Here is a 13,672-nt window from a genome sequence, read left to right on the forward strand (position 1 = left end):
TGGATGACATGGCACCATTGATGCCTGCCAGGCAACCTCCTCACCCACCTCACACCCCACACAGGGCAAGGGGCCATGACAGTGCAGTTTTCTCCAGAGCAGCATCTGCAGGCAGGGAAGCAGCTCAGAGGACAGCCCAGGACAAGGGAAAATTCCCCCCATGCTCAGATGCAATCCAGCCCCTGCTTCCCCAGTGCCATCACAGGCACCCTGCCCAGTGCCTCCTCCCCTCCTGCCCTTCCCAACGGGGGACACAGCTTCAGGGCAGAGTTTGCAGCTCCCTGAGCATTTCCATGCAGATTCAGTTTACAGGTAGAGAGCATAAGGACATGGATGAGGGGTTCTGCTGCAAAGTAACGCCACCCCCATCCCTGCTCCCTCCATCCTCTCTTGCAGACACTCGAACCCAAAGCAGGGAAAAGCTGCACAGAAAAGGCAATGAGCTCAGGTGGGTGCCCAGCACTGCTGGGCATGGAGAAGGGTACCCAGGGAGGGGCAGACAACAGATTCCCACAGCAGGGCTTGAGGGGCTGCAGCTCTTGCCACATGCAGGGAGGTGGAGGGTGGTGGCAGCATCTTTGCCAGCGCCAGCTGCCACCTCCCAGACAAAATGGAGGTCAGCAGCAGCATGCCGAGATGGCAGAGCCACCACACCCCTGGCCATGCCCAGGGGAGGGGAGGCTCTGCTGCCTCCCTGCCCCCCAGTGCCACGGATGCCACCTGCACGGGGCTGCTCTGGGTCTGGGATGGAAGGGAGCCTGGCTGTGGGGTGGTACGGGAGATGCTCGGCTGGCTCCTTTTCCCCACCCCGAGCCCTGATGCTGTCACATAGGACCCGAGCAGGCAGGAGACCGGCTCAAGGGGTCCGGAGCATCCAGGGGAGGGGTCACTGCCCCGGGAGGGGGAGGAGGAGGAGGAAGCAGAGGAATAAGACAATAGGGCAGGTGCAGGGCTGCTCCCTGCAAACCTGGATGACCAAGCGTGGAGCTCTGCGCTAGCCCTGCACCCCGGGACCTGCCCCTGCAAGAGCCAGCAGTCACTGCACTGGCCCGCAGTGAGATGGCGGCCCTTGTCCAGCCGCTCCACAGCGCAAGGTCACCGGCAGCTGCTCGTCCTTGGCGGCCAAGAGGAGTCTTAGCATCGCAGCATCTCTGCGAGAGCCCCAGGTGGGGCATCCACCACTCCCTCCAGCGCTGCTGTCTAACTCTGGAGCATTATGATGATGACGCAAGATGGCTCAGCTGCATTACCACAGCCCCGGAGGGGACAACAGGGGTGGCTCTGGGGTGACAAGGGGTTCCTGTGTCCCCGCCATGGGGGGATGGCATCCTCCCCCTTCGCACCCTGCCTGGGACCGGGGTGGCAGAGGCGTCTCCCCCCACCCCCCCACCCCGTCTGGATCCTTCTGGAAGATGGGGCGGCACCCGGCGGTCACCGCGCTGGGGACCCGAGGGCAGATTCCCCACACCCACAACTTGGAGCATCGGGGGGGCTCCGCAAAACGGCCACCATCCTCCCCCCGCCCTGCCGGACCCCCGGGGATGCGCATCCCGCTCCCACCCGCCGGGGCCACGAAGGGCGGCACCGCATCCCCGGTCCATCCCTGGAGCATCCTCGGAGCATCCCCGGAGCATCCCCGGTCCCCACCTCGGCCAGCGCCCCGGCGGGGCTGCCCCGTCCTGCGCGGTGCCCCCCGCCCCTACCTGTGATGCCCGTGGCCGGTTCGGTGGGGCGCGGCGCTCAGCCGTGGGCGGGGAGCGCCGGCATGAGGCCGAGCCGCGCGGTGCGATGCGGAGCCGGTGCCGGTGCCGGTGTCGGTGTCGGTGCCGGTGCGGGTGGCTGCGGCCCCGCCCCTGCGGTCCCCGCCCCACGCGCTGGTTGGCGGCCGCCGCCGCCGGAGGGGGACGCGGGGACCGGGAGGGCGCGCTCGGGGATGGAGCGGTGACGTCAGCGCATCCCCCGGCCCCGGGCGCGCTGCGGAACCGCCGCAGGGGCGGGGCGGGGCGGGGCGGGGCGGGGCGGGGCGGGCGTCGCCTGGCAACTGGCACCGGCCCGGTACCCGGTACCCGGTACCCGGTACCCCGCTACCCAATATCCCGGTATCCCGGTTCCCAATCCCGGTATCCCGGTATCCCGGTATCCCGGTAACCGATACCCAATATCCCGGTATCCCGGTACCCTGGTACCCCGGTACCCGGTACCGGTACCACGATACCCCGGTACCCAATATCCCGGTACCCCAGTAGCCCGGTACCCGGTACCCCGGTGCCCGATACCCCGGTACCCCGGTAGCCGGTACCCCGGAGCGCACACCGCTAATTCTCTTCCCGGCGCAGTATTCCGAGGAGCGCCCCCGCCAAGGCTTCCTGTGCCCCCGGCGCCGTCACTTCGCTCCTCCGTCCGCCGAGCCCCCGCCCGCCGCCCGGGGCACGGCAGCTCCTGCCCATCTGCGCCCGGAATTTAGGGCCAGCGCAGAAAGCGGATTATTCCTTCGCTGCCAGCTGTTTCCACCAGCACGGCCATCCTCGCCCCACGGCAGCCCCGAGGCCACGCGTCCCCTCCCCGCCCCAGCCGTGCCCCAAATCTCCCTGGAGGACAGGGAACCGGGAGATGTCCTTCATCCGATGTGTTGCCGTCACTTTGGTGGGATGATGGCTGGGCAGCAGTCCCCAGGCTCACTGTGGCTTCCATCAGCCATAAGGGAGGAAACTCACTTGCCCCCAGCTCCTCTCAAAGACAACCACCCAGCTGTTGGGCAGATGTGCTCTCAACCTGCCACTGCTGCCAGCCCCACGTCTCTGTCCCACGTCTTCAGCAGCAGCCACTGGTGCCTGTTCTGCCGGGTGGGAATTCTCACCCCTGTGCTGTCACCCCCAGCCAAAGCTTTGCTCACTGAGGGGCTGCTCTGGGCAGGGACCCACTGATGGATCTGCTAAGGCTGACAGCGGGCAGCTTGTTTGCATTTCAGGGCATGGATGGCAGAGAATGTGCCCGATGCAGTGCGCTGTGGGTACACATAGCAGGTAAGAGAATACTGAACCCACGTGGCATCCCCAGGATACACTGCCATGCTGAACCTGCAGAGCACAGCTCCTGTGGCAGGGACTGTGTCCATGTCTCAGTCAGCCCTGGTGCACATCAGTCCACTCGAGGCTGTCACCCAGCCACATGTCCCTCTGTGACACAGGTCCCTGGTCAGGGAGCCCTGCTCAACAGGAACATTTGCTGCTAGAGGAGCTGCAACCATGGCAGCTGTACCAGACCAGCCTCAGCACAACCATCTTGGCACAGAATCTAAGTGTCCAGAGCAGGAATACTGTTGGGAAACATTAGATCTGGTGTTGTGGGGACTGCCTGGGGACTGGCAAGTCCCAGAGGCTGCCATACTTGGAGAGTGATGAGCACTAGCGAGGGGGCATCCCCCAAAATGAGGGGCCCAAGGCAGCAGGGATAGCACTGGTGACACATTAACCAGACAGAGCAGGCCACCAGGGGTAGAGTCCAGACTGGTAGGGGGGAGCACTGAATTTTGGTCAAGGTCCATGGGGACACTGGACACTGCTGGCACAGGACACGCTGAGCTGCAATGCTGGCAGCTGCTCAGGCAGCCTCCACTGCTCCTTTTCTGCGGGCTCAGCTGCTGGGGACAGCCCATCGAGCCATGGCCAGCAGGCTGCTGCGTGTTGCCCCGCCGGAGGAGCTGCTGCGGCCGCTGGCCGTGCCGGACAGGCTGCTGCTGGGGCCAGGGCCCAGCAATGTGCCCCCTCGCATCCAGGCTGCAGGAGGGAGGCAGCTCCTGGGCCACATGCACCCCGAGGTGCTGCAGGTGAGCTGCCCCAGCCCAGCTTTCCTTCCCTCCCCTCCTCTTTCGCACCCCCAGGAGGGGCTGGAACAGCTCTGCTGGGGCAAGAGGGGCAGTAGCAGCGCTGGCCAGTGTCCTGCTGCCACAGGTGATGGATGAGATCAAGGCAGGGATCCAGTACGCCTTCCAGACACGCAACAGGCTGACTCTGGCCATCAGTGGCAGTGGCCACTGTGCCATGGAGGCTGCTCTCTTCAACCTGCTCGAGCAAGGTGACACCGTGCTGGTGGCCATCAACGGCATCTGGGGACAACGTGCCGCCGACATTGCCAGGAGGCTGGGTATGGAGTGGCAGGGCTGAGGGGACTGGGGTTGAAGGCAGGATGCCTCAGGCTGCTGTCCCAGTCCTGGCAGTGCTCAGTGACACAGCTTACAAAAGCAAAGAGCGCTCTGTTGGAGAGCACTCCAGGTTTTTCCAAGAATGATGCCACTCCATTTATGGTGCTTTATGGCTTTTCCAATGGGCAAATCTGCAGGAGGCCAGACCCTGGCAGGTGGCTCTGCTCCTGGTTCATGCATGACCAACTGCTCCATGGAGCAGGTGACTTCCCAGTGGGAAGCAGGCCCAAACCTCACCTCCTTCTGCCCAAATTCCTTCCAGGAGCCAATGTCTATGAGCTGCTGAAGCCCCCAGGCATGTACTTCACTCCACAGGACATTGAGCAGGTGAGTGCTGGCCACTGTGCAGAGGGCACAGGCTGACCTGCAGTGTGGTCACCGTCCCTCTGTGTCGTGCAGGGCCTGCTGCAGCACAAACCTTTGGTGCTCTTCATCACCCACGGCGAGTCCTCCACGGGGGTGCTGCAGCCACTGGAGGGGCTGGGCAAGCTGTGCCACCGGTCAGTGCATGGGACTGAGGGCACCCCAGGGTCACCACTGGGAATTTGGGATTTAAATGTGCTGGGCTTTTCTCTGGCTCTGTTGTACTGGAAGCAATTGGTGCAGTGAGACGTGCAACCCCTCTGGGGACCAGGATGCCAGGGCTGCAGGCAGAGATGTGGCAAGAAGAGGTGGCAGAACACCAGGCTGAGCTCTGTCCTCCCACAGGCATGGCTGCCTGCTGCTTGTGGATGCCGTGGCATCGCTTGGGGGAGCCCCCATCTTCATGGACCAGCAAGGTAAGAGCCACATGGGCAACCAGGGCACAAAGGGGCTCATGCCTGGGACAGGGAGAGAGAGCAGTGGGATCAGCCCTCCGCCTGCATTCTGGCTAGCAGCACTGGAAACTGGTCCAGCTGCAGCCAGAGATGCAGGATGCTCCTTGGGGACCATCAGCAGTGCCAGGGGCCCTCCCAAAGCAGCCTGAACACAAGGAGGACCTGCCGTGTGTGCCATCCTGGTGCTTCCCACCCACCACTTGCAGCTAGGTCGAGGGCTCAGCATTTTCCTGCTGGGAGCCTCTGACTCCTGAGGAGTTGTCTTCCCTCTTGGGCAGAGATCGATGTCCTGTACTCGGGGTCCCAGAAAGTCCTCAACGCACCCCCCGGCAGTGCCCCCATCTCCTTCAGCGAGCGAGCCAGGTAAGAGCAGCCCAGTCTCACCAGGGTGGAAGGTGTGGGGCTGGGGGAGGCCACGGCCTCTCTCCTTCGCCAGCCATCTGCTTTGGGTGCGCTCTGTGGAGAGTATGCCCAGCGGCAGTGCTGTGGGGGTAGAGCCCATCCCATCCCTGGGCAGTGACTGGGAGCTGGAGCCAATCTCTACTCTCGCTGTGGGAGAGTCCTGCCTCCCACAGGGCTGATCCCACCTTGGAGCTGGTGGGGTCAAGCTCCCACCTCTCTCCAGAGCTCTGTTTCTCCAGGGAGAAGCTGCTGAGGAGGAAGACGAAGCCGCCATCCTTCTACCTGGACATGGGCTGGTTGGCAAACTACTGGGGCTGTGACGGGGAGCCGCGGAGGTGAGGGCAGAGAGCCTTGAAACCCCTCCCCACCCAGCCTTTGTCCCGGCTCAGGCTCTGCCTGCCCTGCAGGGCTCAGCCCCTGCCTCTCACCACCCTGGCTTCTGGTCACAACTCTGCCCTGGGTGATGAGGAGGCAGGATGCTGTGCCTCAGTTTCCCCGACTTTGAGCAAGGGGCTGCTGTGCTGCACCCCTGGGGCGAAGCTGAACCCCTCTGGGTGCCCCTTGGGTTTTGCAGGTACCACCACACTGCACCCATCAACAGCTTCTTCAGCCTGCGGGAAGGCTTGGCCGTGCTGGCAGAAGTGGTGAGTGGCTCCAGACAGGCAGGGCAGCTCTAGCAGTGCCCCTGGGGCTTGGAGGAGCTGTAGGTACCAGGAGATGCCTGTCAGCAGCAGAGACCTTCTCTGTCCTCTCTGCCCACAGGGTCTGGAGAGCTCGTGGGAGCGACACCGGGCCAACTGCACCCAGCTGTGCCAGGGGCTGCTGGACATGGGGCTGCAGCTCTTTGTTGAGGAGGAGGTGGGTGCAGGGCAAACCCACCACCAGAGAGTAGGGGCAGCATGGGGACACAGCCCTGTGCAGCTGGAGATGTGCCTGGGCAGCTTGTGATGCCAGAGAAAAAACTCCCCCCTCAGTGATGCTCTGTCCTGGCAGTGTGCTGGGGTCACCAGGGGCCGTGGGACTGAGACCAGTCTCTCTGCTCCTCAGAAGGCCAGGCTTCCCACCATCACCACTGTCAGGGTGCCCGAGGGCTACAACTGGAAGGACATCACAGCCTTTCTGATGGACAACCACGGCATGGAGATTGCTGGGGGGCTGGGCCCCACGGTGGGCAAGGTGGGCAGAGTCCTTCCCTCCTGCTGCTGCCCTTGGATGGGCACCAAACCCTGTATTCACTGCCACTCTATGGGTTCTGGGCACCAAACCCCATATTCACTGCCACTCTCTGGGTTCTGGGCACCAAACCCCATATTCACTGCCACTCTATGGGTTCTGGGCACCAAACCCCATATTCACTGACACTCTGTGGGTTCTGGGCACTAACCCCATATTCACTGCCACTCTATGGCTGCTGGGCACCAAACCCCATATTCACTGCCACTCTCTGGGTTCTGGGCACCAAACCCCATATTCACTGCCACTCTATGGGTTCTGGGCACCAAACCCCATATTCACTGACACTCTGTGGGTTCTGGGCACTAACCCCATATTCACTGCCACTCTGTGGGTTGTGGGCACTAACCCCATATTCACTGCCACTCTGTGGGTTCTGGGCACCAAACCCCATATTCACTGCCACTCTATGGGTTCTGGGCACCAAACCCTGTATTCACTGCCACTCTCTGGGTTCTGGGCACCAAACCCCATATTCACTGCCACTCTATGGGTTGTGGGCACCAACCCCATATTCACTGCCACTCTATGGATTCAGGGCACCAAACCCCATATTCACTGCCACTCTATGGGTTCTGGGCACCAAACCCTGTATTCACTGCCACTCTATGGGTTCTGGGCACCAAACCCCATATTCACTGCCACTCTATGGCTGCTGGGCACCAAACCCTGTACTCACTGCCACTTTCTGGCTGTGTCCCATCGCCCAGAGCAACACATAGCAGCACAACCACACACAATCACCAGCTAATTGAATAACCACGCACGTAATTAGCGGGGTTGCACCTCTTTATAGGGAACGATGTGTTAAGTACGAGCGAGGGAGCTGCGTGCTCACAGCTGGCTGTGTGTGTCCCCCACTCCACACTGGGGCTGCTGAGGCACAGACACTCACCCCTCTCCTCCCAGGTCCTGCGCATCGGCCTCATGGGCTGCAACTCAACCAGTGGCAACGTGGACCGAGTGCTTGGAGCCCTGCAAGATGCCCTGAAGCGCTGCCACCGCAGCAGGCTGTGAGCTCCCCGGGTGGGGGGAGGCTGGGGGAGGTGGCCTGGCACTGCCTCGAATTCTTGGCTGCAGAGGAGCTCCACTGCCTCCCTGGGATGCTGGCAGCAGCCACGGCAACACCCGGCAAGCCAAGGCACAGTGGGAAGAAGCTGGGATAACAGGGGGCAAGGAGGAGAGGGCTGTGCTCAGCAGCTGTGAGACATGGCTCAAAACCACTTCTCCCATGGCCTGGCCCCTCAGCTCCTTCCCTTGCCCTGGCCCCAGGGCAGGGTGACCCTCAGCAAGCTGACAGAGGGCTGGATGCAGCATCTGACCATCGGTCCCTTCCCCTCCCATCACCAACAAACACAGCTGTAGTGCAGAATGCCAGCCATCCCCATCCAGATCCTGCACCAAAAGGCTGTGTGAGCCCCCAGCTGCAGCAGATGTGCTCTCTCCCCCACACCACCTTTCCTCAATAAAATGACACAGGAGCACGCTGCTCCCTGGCCCTGTAGCTCTCCTTGCACCCCCAGGGTTTTGAGACACCCCAGTGGGGCAGCAGCAGGGTCCCACTCAGCTCTGCTGAGGGATTTCTCGACGGATCTCGGAGAGGAGCTGGGACACTGCTGAGAGGCGTGCACTGTCCTGGATCCGGTACACCTGAAACTAAAGGCAGGTGGGAAGTGAGGGGAGAGGGTCCCACTCTGCTTGAGCTCCAAGCCCCAGCACTGCCAGCCTCCCACAGCCTCCACAGCATGCCAGAGGCCAACTGCAGTGCATCCCAAGCTTCCTAGCCCGGGTGGCTGCTGGTGCTGCCTTCAGCTGAAGGGCTGGGGTTACCTGGCTGAGCAGCATGTCAAAGTAGGCTGTGTCCCAGTAGGATGCACCCTTGGTGGGGAGCTGCAGGAGGGCTCGGGTCTCAGAGTCTGCCTGCCAGCTGCCACTGAACCCGTGGAGGCCGAAATGGAAGCGGAGGAAGCGTTGGGGGTCCCAGGCAAAGCTCTCGACTTTATGGTAGAGGGAGGCAAGGTCTGGGCCCGCTCCTTGGAAGAGGTTTTGCTCTGGGTTCAGGAAGTGGGGCAGGTGCTGGGTGGCCAGGCAGCGGAGAAGGATCACCAAGAGCCTGTAGACAGAGCCCTCCAGGTCCTGCCAGTCCTCTGGGGAGGGGAAGAGCTCTGTGCTCCACAGCAACACCATCTGTGAGGAGGGAGAGAAGAACACAGGATCAGCCACAAGGCCAGGAGGACTATCCTTTCACACCCTGCAGGTCACCATACAACCACTCGTGGGGCTGAATCCAGGGGGGCTGGAGCAGATGATACTTTTCTGAAGGCTACATCTGTTCCTTTTTCTTCAAAAATAAAACCTCCACAACCACCAAAATATCAAAGAATGCAACACAAAGCAAAGCACACAGGATTTGGGTTACTCAGAGCTGGAGCCAAGCAGCAGTTTTCTGTAAGCAGAAAACATCCTTGCATCCTTCTTGACCCTTGGCTTGGAGAGCTATTAAAAGGCAGGGCACACCTGGAATGTGCCACCAGCTGTCCCCAGCATGGCACCAGAGTGCTGGGTGGGGAAAGGAGGTTTTTTCTCAGCAGAAACGCCACCCTCAGCCCTGTACAGGCACATCCCTATGGGATGCCATCCCACAGACTCAGGCAGCCTGGGCCAGGGGGTGATGCCCTGAACACACCAAGTGTCTCCAGCTAGAGGTTGCTGGTTCAATCCAAGAGAGAAGGATCAAAGCCCTCTAAGCATGGCTGGCAGCAGCACACATCCTTAGCACGTCCCAAAGCACTGCAGGCACTTGCTGTTGTTGCTGGATTCTCATGCAGGGGAGCAGCCTTGGCTCTGCTAGCCCAGAGCCCCAGTCCCAACCAGCAGAACCCACCTACCTTCAGGTGGTTGAAGGTGAGAGTGCCTTTCCCCCCCTGCCCTCCCCAGTCCTGGTCACGGAGCTGCTCCAGCAGGCGCAGGCTGTCCAGGCGGGGCCCCTTCAGGCTGTCCACTCCTCGCAGCAGCTTCAGGATGGGAAGGTGAGTGGAGGATCTGCAGGAAGAGAGAGGGGCCTGGTGGGAGGGGAGATGAAGCATCCTCCCAAGATGGGGAGAGCATGCCTGCAGTGACTTGGGGTGCAGGGGGATCCCTCCATGGCACACATGTGGTCCCAGTCAGTGCAGCATCTTGGATCTACCTCCTGTGCTTGCCTCTGGCAGAGCAGAACCTCAGAGGTGTGGAGTGGGATGGGAACACTGCTGAGCAGCTGCTGCCTTCCCAGGAGGATCAAGAGTGGGAAAAAGTGGGGTTGTGCTCCCCTATGTGTAGTGGAGAGGGGAGGCTGGGTTGGTCCACAACAAAGGGTCAAACATCAAGCTGGACCACCTTGTTCCCAAAATAAATAGGGACTGGTCCAGCTGGCTGCTCAGCCCCTCCATGGGGCTGGGGAGTTGTGCTGGCAGGCAAGATGCACCAGTCCAGCCCCGTTTTGTCCTGCAGCCCACCTTGGGAGGCACCTCATCACCCTGCTGCTGCCAGGTGCCTGGGCTTGTCTCTGAAGCCCAAGCAGGGATCTGAGAGCTGCCCCCCTCTGCACAGTCAGGGTGCAGCTCCAGTGAATCATTCCAGGGGGCTCCTCCACCTGCATTCCCCCTCTTCCCCTGAGCTGTCTGAAACTTGGCTGAGGTTTTTTCCTCCAACAAAGGGAAGAGAGTTTGGGCATCATAAGGGGGTGACTGCTGACATGTCCCCACCCCTTCCCAACCTCTTTTTGCCTACACCCAGCAGTGCTGCCAGCCAGGGGGGATCCCTGGCGCAGGATCACCCTGCTGTGCATGCAGCTGAGCTCTCACCTCCAGCAGTGGGGAGAGGCAGGGACGAAGTGAGCCTCTTCTGTGGCCTTCCTGAGGCTGCCTTCAGGGAAGCCCCTGCAGCTCTGCCGCCTCCGGAGCTGGAGCGGCTCCTGCTGCCTCCTCACCACAGGAACAACGTCAAAGCGAATGGTCTTCCAGCTGCCACGGATCAGCAGGGAGAGCTCCATGGCGTCTTCCTGCAGATTTTCAGCACTGATGTCACCTAGATGCAGAGGGTTTGGCAGCAGTGAGGAAGTCAGCACAGCCGGTCCCACAAGCTGAACCAGGTGTGTGCTGCAGCACCCGTGGCCATGTCCCACCCCACTCCACTCAGCCCTTCCCAGGGCTGCACTCTGGTTGCAGTTCCCTGGTTAAAATCCCTCTCCCAGCCATGCTGGGGTGGTTTTACAGGAAGAAGTGTTGCAGGGCTCGAGGTCAGGCACAGCAGGAAGTCTCCAGCACTCAAACCGAGCTGTGCTTCTGGGTGGCTGAGCAGCGCCAAGAAAAGCAATGCAGTCCAAGGAAAATGGATCAGGAAAGGTTCATTGCTTTGTGGGGGTGGAGGAAGATGAGGGTCACTGGCTTGGCCACGGAGGAAGGAGGGGATGGTGGACTTGCTGGGACTGGGTTAAGAGACTTGGAGACCCACTGGTCCTCTCTCATCACCCTTTCACCTGGTTGAGCTTTACTTCAAGAAGCACACAGAGAGATAAAAATGCATTAAGAAGCTTGTGGAACTGCTATGGGCACTTCCCAGGGTCCCCTCCCACCATGTCTTTTCCAAAGACACTGCTGCCAGCTGGTGCCCATGTGTTCACAGGGTCAGAGCCATGCCCCAGAGTCCTGGTCCAGCTCTGATGCACTCCCAGCTCACCCTCCAAACAGCCTCCCCCAGGGAGCAGGGGGCACTTGGAGGCCAAGATGTGGAGGGGAGAATGTGGTTAGGGTAAACCAAGCACACCAAGTCCTTGAGCAAACCCTACCTGGGGACTCACAGCAGGGCTGGGTGGACCCTGCACCCACCAAGAGGGGTGTCATCAGTCCCAGGTGAAGATGCCTGAGGATGACCCTGGTGCCCTGGGATGGCAGGGAATGGTTTGCATCTCCCCTTCCATAGCTGGGGGCAAAGCCCACCCTGGCACACAGCGAGGTGCTGGCTGACCTGCTCCTGCAGGTTTTGGGTGGGCCACATGCCCAGGAGCATGTGTCCCAGCATGTTTGCACAGGGATCAGTGCCAGGCTGGGAAGCTGGGCAGGCACTGGAGGCAGCTCCTGGCTGGGAAGCACCCTGCCAGTGTACGCACCTGGCTGAAGCAGGAAGAGGCGTCGGCAGCGCACGATGGCTGAAACAAGGAGCTCTTTCAGGTGCTGGAGAATTTTGCCTGGAAGCAGGCACACCACACCACCTCCACGCACATCCACAACGCCAGTCCAGTCCTCCAAACCAGTCCCTGCAGAGCACACTTCCAGATAGCAGGTGTCCAGCTCCGAAGGATGCCTGGCTGGGCCGTCCCTGCTCTGGCACGCCAGCACACGCAGGGCAGCGCCGTCGACACGCAGGGGTATCTCCAGAGTGACAGCGTCCTCAGAGGCACACAGGGTGAACTCCAAGGCCTCCAGGTTCCTGGCATAGTCCACGAGGAAGCGGGGCTCCCTGGCATGGACGCTCTCCAGCAGGGTGAGCAGGATGTCCTCGGCCCGCTGGAAGTGCTCCATCCGCTGCCTCTCGCGGGACACGATCACCCCCAGGTAGCTGTGCCAGAGGGAAGTGCTGGCTTCCATGGCAGCCCTGCCTCTCCTTGCGCTGCTCCCACGGCAGCCACGGTGCGTGGGCAGGGAGGGCAGGGCTGGGGCGGGCGGAGGGAAGCAGAGCTGCGTGCTGGCAAGCAGCAGGGCTGGGTGGCTCCCAGGGACAGGTACAGGGCAAACCCAGGGCGGGGGCTTGAGTCACACTGCACCCCTCATCCGGCTCTGGGTCGTGCCAGGGCAAGGCTGTGCTCTCCCACACCCCCTGGCACCTCTCACAGCCAGCCCAGGTGAAGGGACCCGCTGTGCTCCTGCCCGGCTGCTCCAGAATGAGGGGAATGTCACATTTGTCTTTACAAACAAGCTGTGGGTCTGCTGGTAGATAAGGTTAGCACTCAGAGATAAAAGAAACTATGGGAAGGATTCCACTGATGAATGGGAAAAGAGATTTGCTTTTGCAAAGAAAGTGTAGGTTTGCTTATATATGAAATTGGATATCGGAAGATTAAAGAAGCAACAGGGAAAAACTATAAATTGTATAAGAATTAAAAATTAAAAGGGAGGGTTATACATTAGAGGGGAATCTCAGGTATCAGGTGTTCAGGGAAGTCTGTGCCTTTCAAGTACCTCAGTCCACAGGGAAAGAGAAAGGGAAAAGCAGCCGGGAAATTAGGATACAAAGGAGGCTGCGTCCTCCAAAACTTTGAGAGATCCCAGGGGAATGCCCCATGGCCTCTCCCTTTATTGGAATAAAGCAAAAAGGACTCCTCTGTCTCCTTTTTGGACATAAACCTCTGGTGTTTGTGGATGAATTTTCCTGACAAACCTGTGCAGCACCCATGGAGCGGGGCTGTGAAGGGCTGCAGGACCCTGAGCCTGCCTTGCCCAGAGCAGCCCTGCAGGCCTGGTGCAACCCCATCAGCACAACAGGCTCCATCAGGCTCCAAAAAAGTTTTACTCTACAAGGTGTCCACCCAGTTGACTACAGTTGATGATGTGTTTCCACAGTTGTTTGTGTTGATGTGTGTCCACCCAGTCGACCATAATTGTTGAGTGTTTGTGTTGACTCTTTGTTGTTAACGTTTTATGTCTTTGTAAATTGTCAATACTCCTAGCTGTGTGTCCCTTACCCCGTCCCAGTACCCACTCTCACATCCACACACAGCTCCACTGCCCCCTTCAAAATGGCACACGACAGAAGGTGCTCATGGGCTACCACTCAGTGATAAAAACCCCGAAAAAATGAGCCAGTATAGCATCTAAGACTAAAAAATGGGGAAAACATGGAGAAGATGGAATCACCAACCAGAGCCTTTTTGCCTTATCACCATAATTTCAACAGTACTCAGTCAGCATGACACCCCTAGACCAAGAGCCAGCAAGGCTTTTTCTAGGGATTCTCACAAGGAGGGAAGCCTGAGCTCTGTCAT

The 13,672-nt window shown here is 60.3% G+C and overlaps 3 protein-coding genes across 6 annotated transcripts in view; 1 reads left to right on the forward strand and 2 right to left on the reverse strand.

Moving 5' to 3' along the window:
- The window catches only part of KIF1A (kinesin family member 1A), a 40,983-nt gene extending 39,035 nt beyond the window's left edge, over positions 1-1,948 (reverse strand). For 2 of the 4 annotated variants that reach the window (XM_056498584.1, XM_056498583.1), the window contains exon 1: positions 1,704-1,897. The gene's annotated coding sequence lies outside the window, so the exon portion shown is untranslated. Of the gene's footprint in view, positions 1-1,703 lie in introns of all 4 variants that reach the window. The other 2 variants (XM_056498581.1, XM_056498582.1) reach the window with 2 other exon arrangements.
- A 1,520-nt stretch (positions 1,949-3,468) lies between these two features.
- Positions 3,469-8,143, forward strand: AGXT (alanine--glyoxylate aminotransferase). Its single transcript, XM_056498789.1, has 11 exons — positions 3,469-3,826; positions 3,951-4,143; positions 4,464-4,528; positions 4,601-4,701; positions 4,910-4,980; positions 5,298-5,382; positions 5,661-5,756; positions 5,996-6,065; positions 6,184-6,279; positions 6,469-6,597; positions 7,564-8,143. Exons 1-11 carry the CDS (start codon positions 3,587-3,589, stop codon positions 7,669-7,671), a joined length of 1,254 nt encoding a protein of 417 aa, XP_056354764.1. The 5' UTR covers positions 3,469-3,586; the 3' UTR covers positions 7,672-8,143.
- Positions 8,144-8,217: 74 nt separating this feature from the next.
- On the reverse strand, positions 8,218-12,281 carry MAB21L4 (mab-21 like 4). The gene is made up of 5 exons (XM_056498790.1): positions 11,801-12,281; positions 10,497-10,719; positions 9,543-9,696; positions 8,485-8,841; positions 8,218-8,310 (listed from the first exon to the last, which is right to left on the reverse strand). Exons 1-5 carry the CDS (start codon positions 12,276-12,278, stop codon positions 8,218-8,220), a joined length of 1,305 nt encoding a protein of 434 aa, XP_056354765.1. The 5' UTR covers positions 12,279-12,281.
- Between the last annotated feature and the right edge of the window lie 1,391 nt (positions 12,282-13,672).

The sequence above is a fragment of the Oenanthe melanoleuca genome, chromosome 9, assembly GCF_029582105.1.
Source record: "Oenanthe melanoleuca isolate GR-GAL-2019-014 chromosome 9, OMel1.0, whole genome shotgun sequence".
In the NCBI taxonomy this organism is placed as follows: Eukaryota; Metazoa; Chordata; class Aves; order Passeriformes; family Muscicapidae; genus Oenanthe; species Oenanthe melanoleuca.